The 14,056-nt window shown below is 44.7% G+C and overlaps 1 protein-coding gene across 1 annotated transcript; it reads right to left on the bottom strand.

The window, feature by feature from the left end:
• Positions 1 to 3,240: 3,240 nt before the first annotated feature.
• Positions 3,241 to 13,868, bottom strand: LOC118366314 (mitochondrial inner membrane protease ATP23 homolog). The gene is made up of 6 exons (XM_035748887.2): positions 13,602 to 13,868; positions 13,279 to 13,324; positions 4,715 to 4,796; positions 4,470 to 4,607; positions 4,266 to 4,349; positions 3,241 to 3,977 (listed from the first exon to the last, which is right to left on the bottom strand). Exons 1-6 carry the CDS (start codon positions 13,750 to 13,752, stop codon positions 3,774 to 3,776), a joined length of 705 nt encoding a protein of 234 aa, XP_035604780.1. The 5' UTR covers positions 13,753 to 13,868; the 3' UTR covers positions 3,241 to 3,773.
• Between the last annotated feature and the right edge of the window lie 188 nt (positions 13,869 to 14,056).

Below are 14,056 nucleotides of genomic sequence, written 5' to 3'. Positions count from 1 at the left end.
TAATTGGCTAAAATACACCTTTAACATAATGGTGGACACATGCCAGGGTGTTTTGAAAGACAGATAACATTGGCAAGACCCATATACTGTAAATTCTACTGGACTAGTCTCTCTCCAGCTGGTTTTTACCCATGTTTCATGTTTACACTTCAATGTATTACACTTCAGCATGCTACTTAGCTCACTCTCTGGACAGGAAGAGCCATCCAAAAAGAACGAGTACCTGCTCCAGTCCTGGCATAATAAGCTTGGTTTCACACCTGCCTCTTCAAAACTGTACCGTTGGCTGTCCCTGCCAAAAATGTCAAGAACAATCCAGTGGCAACATTACTAACGAGCCATGCTTTCAAAATGCTGGGAACCTATTTGTGGAATTTGGCACAAACCGGATTCCTTCTGTTTTTCAAGTTTAAAGATGACTTCCAAAAACATTATACCAAACACAAGTTCATGTTTTTAGTGTTACTCCTCACAACTAAATCTGGAATTATTCAAATTTAACACATTAGTTCATCAGTGAGGTCTGGGTTAATGTGTTGTCCTAGAGTAGATTAGAGTTGGCAGGGGGCTTAAATGATGCTGGAACATTCTAATTAGAACTCAGTGGGAGCTGCCTGTTTAAATGGATGGAGTAATGAGATGAGTCATTCTCTCAGTGGTAACTTAATCACCATGCTGTATTTTACCCTACAAAGGCCTGGCATTCACCTGAACCAGGGCTCATTGAAATGGATTAAATAATCTGTATCACTAAAACTGTGATTGCACTTTCTTCTGTCTTCTTTATGGAGTCGAATCGACCACTGTAGCCTGAAGTTTGATACATCAAGACTGCCATCCTAAGGACAATGATGGTACTACAGATAAGATGACTGCTGATCAAAATTGAGCATGCAGATGTGCGTGGCATTTATATATTCGACATTGGTTCTGCACTTCAACTGAGATGTATGAAATCACCCATTATGTACAGGAGTCAACTGCTTGGTCCTATGTGAACCATGTCAGTCAGTTCCAATTCCAAAATCATGTTGCTAAAGTTGTTTTACAGGAGGCAGATTTGGGGAAAATACCATAAAGGAAGGACCTATTGAATTGGATTACAAATTACACCAGCCATTCAAACAAGTATAAAAGTCAGAAATCCACATACTCAGGTGTATGTATGGGGAAAAAGGATCATGTCACAAAGCACAGTGTTGTTCAATATGGCAATTAACATAGTTAAGTTAATAATTCTACAAGTAATTGTATTGTTTTATATGAATGGCAGTATATTTTATTGTGTGGTATTCCCATAGTCTTTTGGATAATATCCTCTAACTGCTGTTGTTTACTAGTTATTATGCAGTTAACACTAATCCCCTGCTTGCCTATGAGGGTGTAATTTTTTGCAAACTACACAAATGAACCTAATCTTCTTTTCTTTGTCTTATTCAACCAACTCTTCTTGTTGTTTGATCCCATGTAAAATATATGCCCTCTGTAGTGCCTGCTGGTGGAGTATACATTAAAGACAAGTACAGTGTAACTTTCACCACACTATTTCTAATTACAATTCAAATGTCGTAGTAGATGTCTGGACTCTTTGCGATAGCCTGAGAGTCACCATATGCAGTATGTGGTGTGGGAAGATTATGAGGCTAATTCCTGCGTAACCGTTCCTCATTAATCCAAAGAAGGATAACGGATTCTCAAAATGCTAATGTCCTATAAAAATGTCCCCAGTTACATTTTACAGAGGAAGTTTATAAGATGTAGAGGTAGTGTTTGCCATCATCTGTCTGGGGAAGTTTTTTGTTTTACTTTTCCCCCTACACACTGAGAAAGCGAGGCCTCAGCTGCACTGACATTCAGAGGACAACAGTGTACCTTAAAATATAGGTGAGAATCAGTGGAGGCTCCTCAGAGGAGGAAGGGGAGGATCATCCTCCGCAGTGAATTTCATACAAATGTATGTCCTGAATACAAAGTGTTATGTTTGGGGCAAACCCAACACAACACATCACTGAGTACCACTCTTCATATTTTCAAGCATGGTGGTGGCTGCATCGTGTTATGGGCATACTTGTCATCTGCAAGGATTTGAGAGTAAAAATAAATAAATGAAGAAAACTGAATAAAGCTAAGAAGAGGCAAAACCCAAGAGGAAAATCTGGTACCGTCAGCTTTCCAACAGACACTGGAGTTGCTTGCCAAGACGACATTGAATGTTCCTAAGTGGCCTACTATAAAGTGTTGACTTAATAAATTGGCTTGAAAATCTATGGCAAGACTTAAAAATGGCTGTGTAGCAATGATGAACAACCAACTTGACAGAGCTTGAAGAATTTTTAAAAAGAATGATGTGCAAACATTGTGTTATCCAGGTATGCAAAACTCTTATTCGAGATTTGGAGACAATTTATGCTTGATCCAAGATGTGGTCGTAGGCGCAGTATGGCTTGTGTGACTCAATTGCGGAGCCTCGCGGAGGCTAAATTGAGCTCTACCGCATCGGCGTGCGTCTCTCAAATGTTTTAACAATATCGAGGGCTCCGTATAGACATGACTGGTTGACGGTAGGTGAGAGCAGGAGGTTCTGTATAAACACAAACTCATTTCCTTTACAACAGCTCTGAGCTGCTCCGCGAAGCGCAAGAAGTATGAATGCCATGATTTCTGCGGAAGCCATATCACCATAAATGCTGCACGGCCAATGCAGATGTCAGATTGAACATGCAGCGTCTTCACCCAGAAAGACTCACAGCTTTCATCGCTGCTAAAGGTGATTCTAACATGTATTGACTCAGGGGGTTAATAAATACATATGTAATGATGTTTTTTATATATTTTAATCCCACTTTGTAACACAACAAAATGTAGAAAAAGTCAAAGGGTGTGAATACTTTCAGAAGGCGCTGTATATGGTCTTGAGAAGTAACATCACTTGTACAACTTGTTCAAGAAATGATTTGCTCATCTGATGGATAAATGATTTGCTCATCTGATGGATAAATAATTTGCTCATCTGATGGATAAATGATTTGCTCACCTGATGGATAAAGGAAGGATGCTGACATGAATTAATGCATGCTTCTTGATAACATGAAACATGCTTATTTAGATTTAATACTGTCTTCAGGGAATGCGGTGTTTGTTTAATGTAACTTGGGTATTAACTGAGCACTTTTTAGAATTCGTTTTTTAAAACGTTTGTCAATTCATAAATGCTAATACGATAATAATCAAGGCTCAATATCATATTCATAATAATCAAATATTTATTTCAACAAGTTGACTTATTCAGTACAGTACAATAAAATCTATTAACAGTGAACTCCCAGTTCTCAGTCATTGTATGTCCACATGGCAGAGTAGAGGGGTGGACAGTCCCCCTTGGAAATATGTCCCCACCTTTGTCTTGAAATAAGTTTTACAGGCATCATATACCCTTCACAAACACCAACTTTGGAACAGCTGTAAAAGTACGACCAAAAAATATTAGCCAAATTTATCAATATCCAAAAGGAAACCACTCCATCACATTCTTTAGCATTAGAGTACACAAAAGTCACATGCCATAAAAACATATAATTTATTATATCCTTTGATTTATTTAAATGACAGAGAGAAAGAACTCTGAATATTTCCCTTCAGGAGGTAATTTCATACAATTTTTGACACAGTCATTCTGCTAAGAGCAGTGGTAGGTTGCCCAGCTTTCTGCAAGGATCCTCACAATAGCACCCATGGAAATTAAATTACAATTCATTAGTACACGTAATAACACATTAAAGGTTTGCGGAATACCGATCTCGGTTCTCAAAATCTCTGTAGGCAAATTTGGCGTCCTTCTTGTCATGTGGGATGCGGCCGAAAGGGGCGTGGTCATTGAAGCAGGTGTCGAATACCTCGTCCACCACTTTCTCTGCCTCCTCTCGGCTCACCTTCCTAACAGCAAGGATGGAACGCAAGGCACGTCCCCGAACACATTCCTGATAGGTAGTAGTGAATGGGTTAGGTAGGAAGATCTTCATGTGAATATTGGCCATCATTAGCACTTCTTGTTAACCTCTAAGCACTGACAAAGGCAGTGCTATACTTGTTATTACATTGTACTACAGTTTCAACTAAACAGGTTGTCAATTCAAACATGTCATTCCACGGGATGGGGGAAAAAAATCATGTTATGCTATACCATGAAGGATAGCATTTTTGACTGAAATACATACAAGTAAGAATCATTTTGTTTGCAGTGAATTCACATGATCTCCAGATATTACCTGATGGTGCTTCTTGAGGCCAAAGTTGAACCTGGATACTTCATTATGGAAAGAGCAATCCCCACTGAGATTAGCTGCTCGAATCTAAAAAAAAAAAAAAGAAGAGCCGAACAATTAACATGACTTCCTTTAAAAACACAATTAAAACTGAGCACAAACACAATTAATTTCCCCATAACATGCACGTTTATCTCTTGGTCTCACCTCTGAGCAGGCCAAGTGCTTGAAGTTGTTAAACCAATCCACATGCGCCCGGCAGTGGTCAAAGGCATGGATGAGCTCATGTGTAACCACTCTGTTCATGTGGGACTGCTGGTGAATATTATTCTGACACAAAACAATCTAGAAATGGGAAGGGGGAAAACAATTGGTATCTTACAGATATGATACAAAGTACACAGTGTAGCATGTGAACCTTTACACAAAGGTAACGGTTCTAGCTGTCTTACTTGTGATGATGTTGCATCAAAACCGCCACTGACAGTCCCATCACAGTCTTCACAGGAGAAATGTCTATCTTTGTACACTGCACTGAAGAGACAAAATAATACTTAACAAAGGGGTGGCATAATGATGTCAAATGTACATTAGCATGGAAGAAAAGAAAAAACACATCATGATATATCTATTACATCACGTGTCAAACTCATTCCACAGAGGGCAGAGTGTCTGCGGGTTTTGGCTCCACCCCTGTAATTAGTTTGACACCCCTGTGTTACCTACAGTAACTGTACAAAACATCCCCCCCCCCCTTTCACCTTTATTTAACCAGGTAAGCAAGATGAGAACAAGTTCTCATTTACAACTGCGACCTGGCCAAGATAAAACAATGCAGTGCGACACAAACAACAACACAGAGTTACACATGGAATAAACAAGCGTACAGTAAATAACACAATAGAAGAAAAAAAAAACATTAGGACACCTGCTCTTTCCATGACAAACTGACCAGGTGAAAGCTATGATCCCTTATTGATGTCACTTGTTATATTCACGTCAGTGTAGATCAGTGGGATTCAAAGTCGGGGTCGCGACCCCACTAGGGAACTGCACTGGCGTTGCCAATTAAAAATAAATAATTCACATAATACATTAAGAGTACAGATTATTGTCATTTACATTACATTTAAGTCATTTAGCAGACGCTCTTATCCAGAGCGACTTACAAATTGGTGCATACACCTTATGACAACCAGTGGAACAGCCACTTGCATCTAAATCTTGTTGGGGGAGAAGGATTACCTACCCTTACTTACCCTATCCTAGGTATTCCTTGAAGAGGTGGGGTTTCAGGTGTCTCCGGAAGGTGGTGATTGACTCCGCTGTCCTGGCGTCGTGAGGGAGTTTGTTCCACCATTGGGGGCCAGAGCAGCGAACAGTTTTGACTGGGCTGAGCGGGAACTGTACTTCCTCAGTGGTAGGGAGGCGAGCAGGCCAGAGGTGGATGAACGCAGTGCCCTTGTTTGGGTGTAGGGCCTGATCAGAGCCTGGAGGTACTGAGGTGCCGTTCCCCTCACAGCTCCGTAGGCGAGCACCATGGTCTTGTAGCGGATGCGAGCTTCAACTGGAAGCCAGTGGAGAGAGCGGAGGAGCGGGGTGACGTGAGAGAACTTGGGAAGGTTGAACACCAGACGGGCTGCGGCGTTCTGGATGAGTTGTAGGGGTTTAATGGCACAGGCAGGGAGCCCAGCCAACAGCGAGTTGCAGTAATCAAGACGGGAGATGACAAGTGCCTGGATTAGGACCTGCGCCGCTTCCTGTGTGAGGCAGGGTCGTACTCTGCGGATGTTGTAGAGCATGAACCTACAGGAACGGGACACCGCCTTGATGTTAGTTGAGAACGTCAGGGTGTTGTCCAGGATCACGCCAAGGTTCTTAGCGCTCTGGGAGGAGGACACAATGGAGTTGTCAACCGTGATGGCGAGATCATGGAACGGGCAGTCCTTCCCCCCGGGAGGAAGAGGAGCTCCGTCTTGCTGAGGTTCAGCTTGAGGTGGTGATCCGTCATCCACACTGATATGTCTGCCAGACATGCAGAGATGCGATTCGCCACCTGGTCATCAGAAGGGGAAAGGAGAAGATTAATTGTGTGTCGTCTGCATAGCAATGATAGGAGAGACCATGTGAGGTTATGACAGAGCCAAGTGACTTGGTGTATAGCGAGAATAAGAGAGGGCCTAGAACAGAGCCCTGGGGGACACCAGTGGTGAGAGCGCGTGGTGAGGAGACAGATTCTCGCCACGCCACCTGGTAGGAGCGACCTGTCAGGTAGGACGCAATCCAAGCGTGGGCCGCGCCGGAGATGCCCAACTCGGAGAGGGTGGAGAGGAGGATCTGATGGTTCACAGTATCGAAGGCAGCCGATAGGTCTAGAAGGATGAGAGCAGAGGAGAGAGAGTTAGCTTTAGCAGTGCGGAGCGCCTCCGTGATACAGAGAAGAGCAGTCTCAGTTGAATGACTAGTCTTGAAACCTGACTGATTTGGATCAAGAAGGTCATTCTGAGAGAGATAGCGGTAGAGCTGGCCAAGGACGGCACGCTCAAGAGTTTTGGAGAGAAAAGAGAGAAGGGATACTGGTCTGTAGTTGTTGACATCGGAGGGATCGAGTGTAGGTTTTTTCAGAAGGGGTGCAACTCTCGCTCTCTTGAAGACGGGAGGGACGTAGCCAGCGGTCAGGGATGAGTTGATGAGCGAGGTGAGGTAAGGAGAAGGTCTCCGGAAATGGTCTGGAGAAGAGAGGAGGGGATAGGGTCAAGCGGGCAGGTTGTTGGGCGGCCGGCCGTCACAAGACGCGAGATTTCATCTGGAGAGAGAGGGGAGAAAGAGGCCAGAGCATAGGGTAGGGCAGTGTGAGCAGAACCAGCGGTGTCGTTTGACTTAGCAAACGAGGATCGGATGTCATCGACCTTCTTTTCAAAATGGTTGACAAAGTCATCTGCAGAGAGGGAGGAGGGAGGGGGGAGGATTCAGGAGGGAGGAGAAGGTGGCAAAGAGCTTCCTAGGGTTAGAGGCAGATGCTTGGAATTTAGAATGGTAGAAAGTGGCTTTAGCAGCAGAGACAGAGGAGGAAAATGTAGAGAGGAGGGAGTGAAAGGATGCCAGGTCCGCAGGGAGGCGAGTTTTCCTCCATTTCCGGCTGCCCGGAGCCCTGTAGAACATGGAGCCAATGCGGTAAGAATCTCTCTCACAGCTGTAGAGTGGAACTTGGAGCCAATGCAGTAAGAACCTCTCTCAGAGCTGTAGAGTGGAACTTGGAGCCAATGCGGTAAGAACCTCTCTCAGAGCTGTAGAGTGGAACTTGGAGCCAATGCGGGTAAGAAACTCTCTCAGAGCTGTAGAGTGGAACTTGGAGCCAATGCGGTAAGAACCTCTCTCAGAGCTGTAGAGTCGAACTTGGAGCCAATGCGGGTAAGAATCTCTCTCAGAGCTGTAGAGTGGAACTTGGAGTCAATGCGGGTAAGAACCTCTCTCAGAGCTGTAGAGTGGAACTTGGAGCCAATGCGGTAAGATACTCTCTCAGTGCTGTAGAGTGGAACTTGGAGCCAATGCGGTAAGAACCTCTCTCAGAGCTGTAGAGTGGTTCTGGAAACCAATGAGGGTAAGAACCTCTCTCAGTGCTGTAGAGTGGTCCTGGAAGCCAATGAGGGGAAGAACCTCTCTCAGTGCTGTCGAGTGGTACTGGAAGCCAATGAGGGTAAGAACCTCTCTCAGTGCTGTAGAATGGTACTGGAAGCCAATGAGGGTAAGAACCTCTCTCAGTGCTGTAGAGTGGTACTGGAAGCAAATGAGGGTAAGAACCTCTCTCAGTGCTGTAGAGTGGTACTGGAAGCCATTGAGGGTAAGAACCTCTCTCAGTGCTGTAGAGTGATACTGGAAGCCAATGCGGTAAGAACCTCTCTCAGTGCTGTAGAGTGGAACTTGGAGCCAATGCGGTAAGAACCGCTCTCAGAGCTGTAGAGTGGTTCTGGAAGCCAATGAGGGTAAGAACCTCTCTCAGAGCTGTAGAGTGGTTATGGAAACCAATGAGGGTAAGAACCTCTCTCAGTGCTGTAGAGTGGTACTGGAAGCCAATGAGGGTAAGAACCTCTCTCAGTGCTGTAGAGTGGTACTGGAAGCCAATGAGGGTAAGAACCTCTCTCAGTGCTGTAGAATGGTACTGGAAGCCAATGCGGGCAAGAATCTCTCTCAGAGCTGTAGAGTGGAACTTGGAGCCAATGCAGTAAGAACCTCTCTCAGAGCTGTAGAGTGGAACTTGGAGCCAATGCGGTAAGAACCTCTCTCAGTGCTGTAGAGTGGTACTGGAAGCCAATGAGGGTAAGAACCTCTCTCAGAGCTGTAGAGTGGTTATGGAAACCAATGAGGGTAAGAACCTCTCTCAGTGCTGTAGAGTGGTACTGGAAGCCAATGAGGGTAAGAACCTCTCTCAGTGCTGTAGAATGGTACTGGAAGCCAATGCGGGTAAGAATCTCTATCAGAGCTGTAGAGTGGAACTTGGAGCAAATGCAGTAAGAACTTCTCTCAGAGCTGTAGAGTGGAACTTTGAGCCAATGCGGTAAGAACCTCTCTCAGTGCTGTAGAGTGGTACTGGAAGCCAATGAGGGTAAGACCCTCTCTCAGAGCTGTAGAGTGGTTATGGAAACCAATGAGGGTAAGAACCTCTCTCAGTGCTGTAGAGTGGTACTGGAAGCCAATGAGGGTAAGAACCTCTCTCAGTGCTGTAGAATGGTACTGGAAGCCAATGCGGGTAAGAATCTCTCTCAGAGCTGTAGAGTGGAACTTGGAGCCAATGCAGTAAGAACCTCTCTCAGAGCTGTAGAGTGGAACTTGGAGCCAATGCGGTAAGAACCTCTCTCAGAGCTGTAGAGTCGAACTTGGAGCCAATGCGGGTAAGAATCTCTCTCAGAGCTGTAGAGTGGAACTTGGAGCCAATGCGGGTAAGAATCTCTCTCAGAGCTGTAAAGTGGAACTTGGAGCCAATGCGGGTAAGAATCTCTCTCAGAGCTGTAGAGTGGACCTTGGAGCCAATGCGGTAAGAAACTCTCTCAGAGCTGTAGAGTGGAACTTGGAGCCAATGTGGTAAGAAACTCTCTCAGAGCTGTAGAGTGGAACTTGGAGCCAATGCGGTAAGAACCTCTCTCAGAGCTGTAGAGTAGAACTTGGAGCCAATGCGGTAAGAATCTCTCTCACAGCTGTAGAGTGGAACTTGGAGCCAATGAGGGTAAGAACCTCTCTCAGAGCTGTAGAGTGGAACTTGGAGCCAATGCGGTAAGAACCTCTCTCAGTGCTGTAGAGTGGAACTTGGAGCCAATGCGGTAAGAATCTCTCTCAGAGCTGTAGAGTGGAACTTGGAGCCAATGCGGTAAGAACCTCTCTCAGTGCTGTAGAGTGGAACTTGGAGCCAATGCGGTAAGAACCGCTCTCAGAGCTGTAGAGTGGTTCTGGAAGCCAATGAGGGTAAGAACCTCTCTCAGAGCTGTAGAGTGGTTCTGAAAACCAATGAGGGTAAGAACCTCTCTCAGTGCTGTAGAGTGGTACTGGAAGCCAATGAGGGTAAGAACCTCTCTCAGTGCTGTAGAGTGGTACTGGAAGCCAATGAGGGTAAGAACCTCTCTCAGTGCTGTAGAATGGTACTGGAAGCCAATGAGGGTAAGAACCTCTCTCAGTGCTGGAATATCAAGAAGCTGATTAAACAGCATGATCATTACACAGTGTTGGGGACAATAAAAGGCCACTAAAATGTGCAGTTTTGTCACAAAATACAATGCCACACATGTCTCAAGTTGAGGGAGCATGCAAATGCCATGTTGACTGCAGGAATGTCAACCAGAGCTGTTGCCAGAGAATACACTTTTAATTTCTCTACCATAAGTTGCCTCGAATGTCATTTTAGAGAATTTGGCAGTACGTCCAACTGGCCTTACAATCATAGACCATGTGTAAACACATCAGCCCAGGCCCTCCACATCCGGCTTCTTCACCTGCGGGATCGTCAGAGACCAGCCACGTGGACAGCTGACGAAACATGGGTTTTGCACAATCGAAGAATTTCTGCACAAACTGTCAAAAACCATCTCAGGGAAGCTCATCTGCATGCTCGTCATCCTCACCGGGGGTTTGAAGTTCAGTGTCATAACTCACTTCAATGGGAAAATGCTCACCTCGATGGTCACTGGCACGCTGGAGAAGTGTGCTCTTCACAGACGAATCCCAGTTTCAACTGTTCCCGGGCAGATGGCAGACAGCGTGTGTAGTGCCGTGTGGTTTGCGAGTGGTTTGCTGATGTCAACGTTGTGAACAGAGTGCCCCATGGTGTCATGGTATGGGCAGGCATAAACTATGGACAATGAACACAATTGCATTTTATCGATGGCAATTTGAATGCACAGAGATACCATGACAAGGTTCTGAGGCCCATTGTCAAGCAATTAATCCGCTGCCATCACCTCATGTTTCAGCATGATAATGGCCCCATGTCCCAAGGATCTGTAAACAATTTCTGGAATCTGAAAATGTCCTAGTTCTTCCACGGCCTGCATACTCACCAGACATGAAGCCCATTGAGCATGTTTGGAATGCTCTGGATTGACGTGTACAAAAGCGTGCTCCAGTTCTCTTCTATATCCAGCAACTTCGCACAGCCATTGAAGAGGAGTAGGACAACATTCCACAATCTACAGCCTGATCAACTCTATGCAAAGGACATGTGTCACACCTCACGAGGCAAATGGTGGTCACACCAGATAGTGACTGGTTTCCTCAACCATGCCCCTACCTTTTTTTAAAAGGTATCTGTGACCAACAGATGCACGCATATCTGTATTCCCAGTCATGTGAAATTTATAGATTAGGGCTTAATGAATTCATTTAAATTGACTGATTTCCTGTAACTCAGCAAAATCTGAAATTGTTACATGTTACGTTTATATTTTTGTTCAGTGTATAATACATCAGTGTCATGGCAGCTAGACCCGAGTAACGTGTTTTTTGCAATGAATGAGCTGCGCCGGGTGATACAAGGAGGAAACACAGCCCTGGGATTGGATGGGCTATACTATGAGCAACTTAAACACCTGGATGATTTGTTACTGGAGGAGGTACTGGCGTTAATGAATACAGTAGGAGAAGGGGCATTACCAGCACTGTGGAAACATGCCTTAGTGGTACCAACTGTAAAACCGGGAAAAGAAGCATCACACCCGGGTTCATACAGACCCATAGCGTTGACCTCTGTACTGTGTTAAGTAATGGAAAGAATGGTCACAGACAGATTAGTACATATGTTTGAGAGTAAATGTATGTTTTCCTCATACCAGAGTGGTTTTAGGTTAGGAAGGTGTACTATGGACTTAGTGCTAGTACTGGACTGTGATATAAAGAAGGCGCTGGCCAACAAGGAGGGAGTGGTGGTGTTGTTTCTGGACATTGAAATGGCATACGACATGCTCTGTAAAGGGGGACTGGTGCTGGAGCTATATTCTGCTGGGGTGAGTGGTTGCTGTTTAATTGGATACAGGATTTCTTCAAGAACCGGACCACACAGGTCGAAGTTGGTGGAGCTTATTCTGAGTTAGTGGGGATAGAGAATGGGACACCGCAGGTAAGTGTAATTAGTCCAGTTTTATTTAACATAAATGGTCAATGCCATGTTCCAGGATGTTGGGCCTTTCCCTGTTTTCCGATTATGGGGCGCTCTGGAAAAGAGGAAGGAATATCCTGTTTGTGGTCCAGAAGGTGCAAGAGGCAATGGAAAAGGTGGTGGATTGGGCAGATAAGTGGGGATTTAGAATTTAAGCAGCAAAGAGCAAGTTTGTAATTTTGGGATTTAAAAGAAAGAAGGTTGTGCAAGGGCTTGAAATGTGTGGTTGACTGCTGGACCGGGTCAAGGCATTCAAATTCACGGAGGTTTGGCTACAACACTACAGATGTTGGATGTGGTACAGGCAATTGCACCGCGGTTGTGCTGTGGGGCATTTCAAACTACCCCTATCCCTGCGTTGTTGACTGAAATGGAGGAGGTTCCGTTGAGGCTACAACTAGCTAAGCTGGCATTACTCTATGGGATGAAAGTGCAGGGGCATGTATCATCTCACCCTGCAAGGTGTCTGTTAGGAGAGGCATGGGAATAGGGAACTGGAGTGAGAAGAGGTAGGCCAAGCTATCTGACCCAAGTGCACTAATGGGGGGTGGAGTCAGGAATGGTAGGTCTGGAAGTGGGGTTCCCTGTCTGCTGGCTGTGTGTTCCTCAGAGGCTGTTGCCAGAGCCTGATGTTGACATGAACATTCTTGATGTAACAAGAAAGGCTGCAAGGTAGGTTTTCTGTGGGTCCCAACTCATGTTGGGGTAGGAGGAAATAAGGCAGCCGATATGGTGGCAGCCGATATGGTGGTCCCATTGGGGGGGATGGAATGTAGGAGCATCATAGCGAAGGTGTTGACCAGGAGTGGAAACGTGAGTGTGAGAGAGAGGAGCGGGGTAGGAAGTTTTTGTCTGTCCAGAATTCTAAGAGGAAGGGTAGTAGGTATCTGGGGAGGGAAAGGAGGGATGGGGTTCTCTTGATGAGGCTGAGGTTGGGGCATTGTGGATTGGAAAGTGAGTTATTGTTAGTGGAGAAACACCCAGATGGCAAGTCTGAGGAATGTGGGGAGGTAGAGACTGTACTACTGTGACGCATGTTCTGTTATAGCAGACAGTATGCTGAGGATAGGAGGATATTGTTCTGTGAGCTGACTAAATTGGGTGTAACCACATTTTCGCTTGTAACTATTTTGGCCTCAAATGACAGGCGGAGCAAAATAGAAAGGAAGCTGTTGTGGTTTCTTTATTCCATCTGCTTGCACCTAGGCTATTTATATAATGAAGTGTGTTTTTCACTCTCCAGCCTGAGAAAGGCAGCAATATGCATTACAGTGTCTTGTCTGCCGGTAACTAATAGGGGGAAGAAGAAGAAGAATTATGGCAGCTGACAGTTGTGTTGAGTTGTGATTGATGATGATAGTGCTGGCTGACACTTACCATCCTGAGCTTTTCATGGCTCCAAGGAGAAGCTTTGCATATGGACCTGAAAGGGAGATAGAATGAGATTAGGCCTAATCGGTTATGCACCATGACGGCAATCAGGTCATTCAACAACAAGCTAACTGGCTTACTCATGACAGTCTCTTTACTGTTCAACGATTGCTAGCTAGTTGGCTAGCTAAGCTTGCTAGAAACATGGCTATGACGTATATGACAAATGTAAACATGGCATTAATGGTTACACGGTCATCTAGCTAACTATTGCCATGCGATATATTTGAGGATGACAGACATATCAGCTTGCTAGCCTGTTAGCTTACTTGTTTCCATTGCGAATTGTAGCATGACCTGACATTTGTGATTGAAAGTGAACAAGCTTTCTGCTATCGATCCCTTTTGGAACTTTCCCGAATTCCTCTCCGGGAATAGGTTATATCCATAGTCCTCTTCTTGCTGTTCAGTTTGATCCATTGCATGAAAATAGTTTCTAAAATAGCTACTTAGAGCTTAGCAGCGAGAGGTCGTTCTGTTTCTCAAATCACGTGGTAAACCAGACCGAGATAAAAAGTAGTTTGATATTAGATATTCGTTTTTCAATCATCAATAGCTCTTACACGGTGTGCCATGACTATGATAATATACCTTATTTTTTAACTAATATATATATATATATATATATATGAGAGAAAGAGATGTATGGACAAAAATCCACACATTATTTTCGATCCATCCATGCTGATTCAGAATATACCATTTTCATAGTCAAGGGATGCTT

Source organism: Oncorhynchus keta, chromosome 33 (genome assembly GCF_023373465.1).
Source record: "Oncorhynchus keta strain PuntledgeMale-10-30-2019 chromosome 33, Oket_V2, whole genome shotgun sequence".
Classification (NCBI taxonomy): domain Eukaryota; kingdom Metazoa; phylum Chordata; class Actinopteri; order Salmoniformes; family Salmonidae; genus Oncorhynchus; species Oncorhynchus keta.
This window is presented reverse-complemented; position numbering and strand designations above follow the sequence as displayed.